This window comes from Ursus americanus, chromosome 22 (assembly GCF_024610735.1).
Source record: "Ursus americanus isolate L20-20 chromosome 22, mUrsAme1.1.p, whole genome shotgun sequence".
NCBI classification, from domain to species: domain Eukaryota; kingdom Metazoa; phylum Chordata; class Mammalia; order Carnivora; family Ursidae; genus Ursus; species Ursus americanus.
Genome location: NC_142148.1, coordinates 14,885,770 through 14,894,890, shown reverse-complemented (window position 1 = coordinate 14,894,890; position 9,121 = coordinate 14,885,770). Strand labels below are relative to the sequence as shown.

Below are 9,121 nucleotides of genomic sequence, written 5' to 3'. Positions count from 1 at the left end.
AGGTTCCTCAGCTCAGAAACAATGAAGATGGGAGTCACACCAGACCCCACCCCACAGTCAGGGCCACACGGCTCCTTTAATTACTTTCTCTACCCCAATTCTTTGCTCTATAAGGGTCACACAGTAAGCACCTAGTGAATATTTATGACGGAATGGGAAGGAAAAAAAGGGCTTGGAGGAAGGAGAAGTGGGTTCAAAACCTTGTCTCTAGAGCTTGACATGGGACTTTGGAGGAAGGGTCTAAACCTTTAGAAGGTCTGGTTCATCTGGCATATGCCGCGGATGATAATAGTAACTCTCTATTCCTAGTGTTCTGGGAAGATCTGTGAGACTCCATGAGCCCGAGAGTACAGAGCCTGGGACACAGGCAGCCCTGATAGAGTGTAGGTGTAGAAAAGAGGAGGAAAACAATAAAGAAGAAAAGAAAAGACAAGACAAGAAACAAAAAGAGAGGAAGAGAGAAGGACGCATCCAAAATGGCTTGAGATTGTTAATAGGCTTTTCAGTTTCATGGGCCTGTGTTTCTTGCGTCAGACAGGTACATTTATTAACAACAACTGTTTTTTCTGTAGCCCCTACTATGCGCTCGGTATCACTACACTAGGCCTCCGTCTCAGATCCTTCAACAGGGATCTGCGCTCCGATCTGGCTGGCCCAAATCCAACTACTTAATCCCCAGGCTCTATTTGCCTCCCCGTGGACCCTGTCCTTCCCTCCCCGGGCATTACAGGGAGACCCAGGAGTCCTGGGCCCAGCCCTGGCCGCCGCAGCCCTGCACTCGGGCCCCCGCGGGGAGGAGGGCGGGGAGGAGCGGACAAGGGTCCGGCTGCAGCTGGTCGAGCTGCGCCAGGCCTGGAATCTGCTCAGGTTCCTGGTTCCCACCGGGGCCAAGAGTGACACCTGATCCCAGGGGATTGTGAAATGGCCTGAGGTGGCAGCCGGCCCGCAGTGGCCACTGAGCCCCCTCCCTCCGCGGCGCGGCCCCACCCCTACCCCACGCCCCCCGCGCGCGTGGTTAAATCCCCTCATCCGGGCGGCGGCTCACACCCGCACCCCGCCCCGCCGCAGCACCATGCCCGCCTGCCGCCCGGCTCCTCTCGCCGTCGCCCTCCTCCTCGGCCTGCTGCTGCTCGGCCTCCCCCGGGTCCCAGGTGAGCAGGGCGGGGACACCCCGGGCGCCCAGAGGGGCCGCGCCAGGACAGGGCCCGGCCGAGGAGCACGTAGCCTCTCTGGGAGCTGAAGAAGTGGGGATTCCTGGGGCGGAAGTAGGGAGACCCGTGAAGACTAAAATTGGAGGATTCCCTAGTTCCTGAAGGTGGTGACCCGTGGAGCTTAGGGCGTGGGGTCCAATGTGCTGGAGGTGGGGGAGACCACTGAAGGCTGAAATTTGGGACAGAGGCTCTGTGCTAAAGGTGGAGACGTAGTGGCCGGTGAGGGGACCCTCTGCCTAGACATCGGAAGCTCTTGGGTGTTCCGCTGTGCGGGGGTCCCCTAAAGATGGAGGACTCTGAGGATGAGGGTTAGGTAACCCCCGTACTTCCAGGTGTCAGGACCCCCAGGCCTGGAGGTGGGGCCCTCTGAAGGCCGTAAAGGGGGTGCCTAGGGCCAGAGACTGAGAATTCCTTGGAGCTTGAGATCGCGGCCCTGGGAGCAGGAGGAGGGCGTCCGACGGTACTAGGGCTCCGCGCGGGACTGACCGTGCGCCTCGCAGGTGAAGACGCGAAGAAGCCCGGCGTGTGCCCCCAGCTGCAGGCGGATCTGAACTGTACGCAGGAGTGCCTCTCTGATGCCCAATGCGCCGGCAACCTCAAGTGCTGCCAGGCCGGCTGCGCCACCAGGTGCCACCTGCCCAACGGTAACCCCGGGGCGCCCGGGGCGGGGCGGGGAAGGGCGCGGTGGGCTGGAGGGGGCGGAGCGCCGGGATCCGGGAACGGCCCCCCCACCCCCACCCCAGGGACCCCTGCAGAGTCGAGGCGGATGGAACCAGATCCGTCGTGTGCTTCCTCGCGGGGCCCCGGGAAGACAAAGGCGCCGCTGAAAATCAGCCGGGGGTTGGGGGCGGGGGGAGGTCCCCCACCCCTGGCTGGATTCCATTCCCTGGTGCGTGACGGTTTCCGGGCAAGCACCAGCTGGGACGGTGTTCCCGGAGGTCAAGGCACCCGGTTCACAGTTTCCTCCCCGGCCGGTTGGAGCCGCGGGGAAGCCCGGGGCTGGCGAGAGGGCTGGGTCCCGAGACCTGAGGCGCTCAGCCCTCTCGGAGTCCCTCCCCTGGGGCCTCCCCCAGCTCTGGGGGCAGGACTTGGAGCGCCTGGCCTAGCAAGACTCCCCGGATTCCTCTGTCCGGACGGAAAGAGACTTTACACATTAAGGAGAGCGCCCAGCCCATCCTAAAGATGTGGTTGTGAGCGTCAGACAGAGAAGCTCTTGCCCAAGGTTACACCGTCGCTCCGTGGTTCGGCAGGAGTCCTAGCGGGGGGGGGGGGGGCGGCGGGTTCAACTTTTGCCCCTTCTGAAGGCTGGTTTGAAGGAATCAGGACTCCTCTCTGAGCACCCCTCCGCTCTTCCTGTATTTAAAACAATCTCTTCCACTCGAAAGATTGAGAGAGAGAACTATGCGAAAGCGCAGGTGGTCCACGAAAGGTCCTGCTGGAGCTCCCTCTCTCCCCCAGGCTATGGGGACGCGCATCAGAGCAGGAAGTGGCCTTAGACGACATGAAACCCAAGCTTCTCATTTTCCACAGGGAAAAACTGAGGACTAGAAGCAGGGATGTGACTTGCGGCAACAAGCTGTTGTGATTACTGGTCTTTAGCCAGAATACAGCCCCGGTGGTTTTCCCTCTCCGTTATTTCTCCCAAAATGCTGGGAGGGTTTGTAATTAGAGATCTCAGACTTAGGATCTGGGAGGTAGATGGAGGACTGGCCCATCAGGGGCAGCTGCTGTGTCTGGAGGCTTCTAATCTGGAGCAGAGAGAAGAGGATCCGAAGGAGAGATGAGGCTTGAGAATGAAAGAGAGAGGGGCAGACAGAGACAGATGAGTAAAGTGGAGGGGGACAGAAGGCGTGCCTACTGTTAGGTGCAATCTTTGCTGGTTTGTCTTTGTTTTTGTTTTGGTCTCAGATGGACAGACTAAGGCAGGAAGAGGGATGGGGCCAGATGGCCTCCTGAACTAGAATCTTTGTTCTGCCCATCTGCCAGCTGTGTGAGCCTCAGCAAGTTGCTTTATGTCTCTGAGCCTCTGCTTTCTCATCATCAAAATGGGAATGATGATCCCAAACATTTTGGGACTGACATGGGGGCTAAATGAAATAACACACGGAAAATGTCTCTGTAGAGAGTGGATCCCCTGTGCACAGTGCCGTGTTTTGTCAGGAACCAGTTTTTGGTTCCCTTTTGTCCTAGGGAAGCCAGTATCCAGACACCCCCTGCCCTTTTCAAGGGGGTGGGTTTCTCTATGCTGGGAAGTCAGCCGCTCCCGTCCTGTGCAGCTGATCAGCCAGTTCTGTGCCTGTGTTTGACCTTTGGCTGGGCCTACTCTTTGGGGCTCCTGGGACTTGAGCCCAGCTCCCTTCTTGACCCAGGAAGTGGAGCATAGGGTGTGTGTATGTGTGTGTGTGTGTGTGTGTGTGCGCACACGCAAATGGACGGTCACAGACCGGGCTCAGGTCTTGGTTTGACTTCTGCCAGCAGCGTGGTGTTGGGTGGTTCCAACATCAAGGATGGAGGGAGCAGGAAGAGCAGGGGTTTGCAGGCGGTCTTCCTAGGCGCCCCGAGATCAAGGCCAGCAGGCAGCTGTCCGGTTTGTGACGCAGGGGGAGGGCAGGGGGACATCCTGTTGTGGATAAGTGTTCATCTCCCGGCATCCTCTCTGCCCACTTCCCCTTGCTCCTTTTTCTCCCCAGAAAAGCAGGGTACCTGCCCCAAGGTGAGCACTGACTTCCCCCAGCTCGGCCTCTGCCAAGACCAGTGCCTGGTGGACAGCCAGTGTCCCGGCCTGTTGAAATGCTGCTACAATGGTTGCGGGAAGGTGTCCTGTGTCACTCCTGTCTTCTGAGGTAGGAGGGCGGTGGGGGCGGGAGGGGGAGGGGGAAGCGCACTGATGTCTAGCTGTAGAGGCGGTTGAAAAGGAGGGCCTCCCATCCAAGTACTAACAAGGCCCGACCCTGCTTAGCTTCTGAGATCAGACAAGATCGGGCGCGTTCAGGGTGGTATGGCCGTAGACATTACAGACTGAGGGCTTCAGAGGGGAGGGGGGTGGGGGACTGGGATAGGCCGGTGATGGGTAGTAAGGAGGGCACATATCGCATGGTGCACTGGGTGTTGTACACAAATAATGAGTCATGGAACTTTATATTAAAAACTAGGGATGTACTCTATGGTGACTAACATAATATAGTAAAAAATATTATTAAATAAAAAGAAAGAAAAAAGAAAAAAAAAAAAAAGAAAAGGAGGGCCTGGCCGAACATATCTCTGTTCACTCTCAGTCCCTTTCTTTGCCTTCATGCCCTCAACACGGCCCTGGTGAGCGTCTGGCATGTGCCGTGCTCTGCTCTGCGTACTGAGGGTGGTCTGTGAGTGAGCAAATCAGACAAAAATGTCTCCTGATGGGGTCTACGTGCTAAGGGACCATAAAGAAAAATGCATAAGCAAGGATAGTCTGTAGACTGTTCAAAGGAGAAAAGTGCCCTGGAGAAAAAGGAGGCAGAAGGGGGATGGGAGTGCTGGGGTGGGGGTGGGGCAGGGTGGGCAGGAAGGAGGGTGGCCTTTTTTTTTTTTTTTAAACAAGGACACCAGGGAAGGCCCTGCCCAGAAGGCAGCGTTTGAACACAGACTTGCCAGAACTTGAGGGAGGGGGCCGTGAGGATATCTGGGGGGGGGGGGTTACAGGTGAGGGACAACAGGTACAAAAGCAGGAGGGTCCCTGGTGTTTCAGGAAAAGCCAGGAGGCTGGGAAGGGAGCAGGGAGAGCCCAGGAAGAGGAAGGTCAGGGGTAAGTGGAGCGGCTCCTTAGGGGCCTGATAGGTAATTATAGGACTTTGGTCCTGACCCGGAGACGTTGCCTCCGTGGAAATGGACATGCTCTGGCTTAGATTTGAAAAGGATTGCTCTGGCTGCTCGGTGGAGAACAGACTGTTGGGGGGCAGTGGCAGAAGCAGGAGACCAGCTGGGAGGCTCCTGGGAGAGGGTGGGGGATGACAGACGAGGGGAGCTAAGTGGCTGGGTTTGGGACATATGTGAAGGTAGATGGGACAGGATTTGCTGATGAATTGGGCTGTGAGGGAAAGAGAAGATTTGCTCTGTCTCCTTAGCATACACTTCAAAAGTCACAGCTGGACGAGCAGCTGTGTCCTGAGAGAGGGGACAGTGAACAGTACCTGGAGGCGGTGGGGAGGTGGGAAGCTCTTTGCACGTGGCCAGTGGGAGGCTGAAGACTGATCTTTAGTGTCCCCAAAAGCTTGGCTTTTCAGGACACATATGGCAGGCATCAAATGCGTATTCAAAGTGTGATGAGTGCTTGCTCGGTGGCCGGCTGGGGCCGTGTTTGGCCACCTCTGGTGGCTCTGGCCCTGCAAGGAAAGGATTACGGGCCTCTCTTCCCCTACTTACAACTAAAAATAAACCAGCACTAAGTCCTAGAGTAAGTGTGAGTAAGAAAAGAAATACAAGACCCAAAGCACGTGTTTGGTTGGCCCATTGGGAGATTCAGGGCTGTGCCAAGGTCTCTGTGTCAGATGCTGGGACAGAAGGTGACCACAGCCCTTCCTCACAGAGTTTGCAGCCCCGTGGCTGAGGCGGACGGAGGGACGGACACTCCCAGTGCCTGTCCTCAGGGCTGCAGTGAGGGAAGGGCTGACTGCCGTGGGCGCAGAGGAGGAAAACCTCATGGGATGGGGGGTGGGGCGGTGGGGGAAGAGAGCAGGCCTTGCAGAGGGATGACCCTGGGCCCGTCCTCAAGGACGACCGGAAGGTCAGGAGTGGGGTGATGTACAGGGGGGGCAGGGACCTGGAAGCGCCCTCTGGTTGAAATCTCACTGTTGATCGCGGGCTAGCTTGATAAGCCCTCAGCCCAGGGACTGACAGGTCACTGGTGGGACCGAGTATAGCACAGATGGGAAGCTCGAGACCACCGAGAGGGGAGGATGTGCTCAAGGCCCTGTGGTTGCTATTTCGAGGGATCCTTTCAGTGCCTGAGCGGGAACCATGGTCTCCGAGGGCCCAGAGCTCTCCAGCGATGCCAGCCATCCCTTGCCTCTGAGGCACGGCGGCGTGGCTGGCCTTCGTGGCCAGGAAGACCCAGGTTCAGAATTCAGCTCTGACACTTGACTAGCTTTTACCTCCCTGAGTTGCAGTTATTTTGCTTATAAAATGGGATCAATAGGATCTCCTTGACCAGCTAATCCCAGCTTAACCTTAAGGAATGGAGGAGGCCCAGTGGAACTTCCTGGTGGTAGAGGGACTCCTTGTAGGGAGACAAATGACGATGGTCCCTTAGGAAGGCTACAGAGGTCGGCTGGGCCGTGCTTGCCCAGGTATGTCCCAGGATGGTCTGACGCAGAAGAGGTGAGTCTGGGACCTGCAGAGGTGTGCAGGCAGAGCCGCCAAGCCTCAGGAAGGCGAGGCTCTGCTGTGTGTGCGTAGCAGAAAGGGAGAGTAGGGGGAGCTTTGGCCCAGAATTTAAGCTCCAGGTCCTCTTGGCTCATATTTTGGATATTGTCCTTGATGGATTGTTATGATTTTCTTCCTCCAGCTCCAGCCACCACAGCCCAAGGAGTGGGGGAGTAGAAGTTTCTGCCCGGTCCTGCCTGGCTCCAGCCCAGCTACCCTCCCCTCTTTCCGGCCTCTGCACTCCCTCCAGAGCTGAGCACCACTTTTTCCCTTTCCAACCAATAAAGTGACCGCTTCCAGCACTGGGTGCAGGGCCTGGCCTCCATTCTTACTCATTCTGTCCCTGCTTCCCCTGACTCTGGGTTGAGGTGGGGCGTGGGGGGCAATCAGGTCATCCGGGCATGAAGTCCAGGGCGGGATCAACTCTGGAACAATGAACATACATTTAGGGCTCAGCTTGTGTTGTAGCCCTTTTCCCAGGAGGTAGGGGGTTATCCTAACCGCAGGAGGGAGGTGGAAGATAGAACAGGCTCAGAGACAGGATGGAATGCTTCCAAAGTCCCTTCCATTCATTGCCGGGGGCTTGGTAACAGCCGCACGTCTGGGTGTGGGACGCAGGGCTGGGAGATTTGTTTGTGAGATCTCCCCAAACCACAACGACCCTCGTGTGGCTGATGACAGTCCAAGTTCTAGACTAGGAGTCTCCCAGGTGACTTGCTTGCAGCCACATGGGTAGAAAGTGGCAAAGCTGGGGTCCTTTGATTGGTTGTTGGTTTTGTTTTGTTTTGTTTTAAAGATTTTATTTATTTATTTGAGAGATAGAGAGCACAAGTTGGGGGGGAGGGGCCGAGGGAGAGGGAAAGCAGACTCCCCACTGAACAGAGAGCCTGACACAGGGCTCTATCCCAGGACCCCAAGATCATGACTTGAGCTGGAGGCAGATGCTTAATTGACTGAGCCACCCAGGTGCCCCTGGTTGTTGGGTTTTATCTTTATTTTTTATTTTTTTTATTTTTATTTTTTTTATTTATTTTTATTTTTTTATTTTTTATAATGATTTTTTTATTATATTATGTTAGTCACCATATCTTTATTTTTTAAAAAATTTTATTTATTTATTTGTTTGTTTGTGTATTTATTTAGAGTGAGTAGGGTAGGGGCAGAGGGAGAAAGAGAATCCCAAGCAGACTCCCTGCTGAGTGCAGAGCCCGACAGGGGGCTCCATCTCATGGCCCCCAAGATCATGACCTGAGCCGAAACCAAAAGTCAGGGGCCCCTGGTTGTTGGTTTTTAAATCAAACCGTTATTTTGTAGAAATACAAAAATCGGGGGCGCCAGGGTAGCGCAGTCGTTAAGCGTCTGCCTTTGGCTCAGGGCGTGATCCTGGCGATCTGGGATCGAGTCCCAAGTCGGGCTTCTCCGCTATGAGCCTGCTTTTTCCTCTCCCACGCCCCTGCTGTGTTCCCTCTCTCGCTGGCTGTCTCTCTGTCTCATAAATAAATAAAATGTTAAAAAAAAAAAAAAAGAAATACAAAATTCACATGGACCAAAATTCAAAAGGTTAAAAAAAAAGACAATGGAAAGGGTCCTTCAAGCTTGACCCCCTCCCCCCAGCCCCTAGCTGTTTTCTATGGGTGAAACCAAATCTACCAGTTTCTTGTGTGTTCTTTCAGAGACCTAGCTCGGTCTCAGTCCTCACATCTCCTCTCTTGCTCTTTCTCTTCCTCTTCTCCGGTTTCCCTGTTATTCCTTTCTCTCTTCTCTCTCTTCCCCTTGTTCTCTTTCTATCCCTCCATCCCTCTCTGTTCCCCCATCGCCTCTTTTTCTGGCCCTCCTGCATGCCCCTCTCTCTTTATCCCCTTCTCTCAATGCTCCTCTGCCCACCCCAGGACAGCTTCTCCCTCCTTCTCTGCTCCACCCATCGTGGGATGTGAGCGATCAGGGCAGCTTGAGGGCGATGGTCTGGAAACAGAAAACCTTGGTGGCTTGGTGTTTGGCTGGGCTTATCTTTTTCATCCTTTTGTGGGTCCCTGCTCCAGGCCACGAGCCAGGCCAGACCCCAAGGCTTCTCCATCCGCCGCCCCCAAAGATGCAGGGTGAATGAGTCTCCTGGAAGCAAGTGACCGAGTTCAGTGCATAAGGCTGCCTCTTGGCGACAGATGGAAGTGTAGCTTTCTCTGCTTTCCCTTTTCTGATTTCTGTCCCTGCCCATGCTTGGGTCCCCCTAGCCCTTGCAGGCAGCAGCAAAGGCATCCAGGGATGGGCTGATGGGCTCGGTAGAGCTGCTAGGGACCAAATGTGTGGCTGCCACCCCCACCACTCTCTCCTCATCTGCCCCAGGTTTGCACTCGGAGAGAACCCTGGGCAGAGCTCTAACTCAGGCAGCGTATGCCTTTTGTATGGACACCATCATTCCTCCTCCATCACCCACTCCGCAAACCTTTAGCACTCATGCTGCTCCTCTCCCTACCACTCCAGGCAGCTGCTACCAGCTACCCACCGATCAGGGCTAG

The 9,121-nt window shown here is 55.6% G+C and overlaps 1 protein-coding gene across 1 annotated transcript; it reads left to right on the top strand.

Moving 5' to 3' along the window:
• Positions 1-905: 905 nt before the first annotated feature.
• On the top strand, positions 906-6,915 carry WFDC2 (WAP four-disulfide core domain 2). The gene is made up of 4 exons (XM_045804723.2): positions 906-1,151; positions 1,712-1,855; positions 3,902-4,054; positions 6,751-6,915. The coding sequence occupies exons 1-3, from the start codon at positions 1,073-1,075 to the stop codon at positions 4,051-4,053; spliced, it is 375 nt and encodes a 124-aa protein (XP_045660679.1). The 5' UTR covers positions 906-1,072; the 3' UTR covers position 4,054; positions 6,751-6,915.
• The last annotated feature ends 2,206 nt before the right edge of the window (positions 6,916-9,121 follow it).

What these genes read in the sequence shown, in the direction of transcription:
- WFDC2 (XM_045804723.2), top strand. Translation starts at nt 1,073, where the DNA reads ATGCCCGCCTGCCGCCCGGCTCCTCTCGCCGTCGCCCTCCTCCTCGGC. An exon ending in CGGCCTCCCCCGGGTCCCAG is followed by an intron (nt 1,152 to 1,711) that starts GTGAGCAGGGCG and finishes TGCGCCTCGCAG; the next exon opens with GTGAAGACGCGAAGAAGCCC. An exon ending in CAGGTGCCACCTGCCCAACG is followed by an intron (nt 1,856 to 3,901) that starts GTAACCCCGGGG and finishes TTTTCTCCCCAG; the next exon opens with AAAAGCAGGGTACCTGCCCC.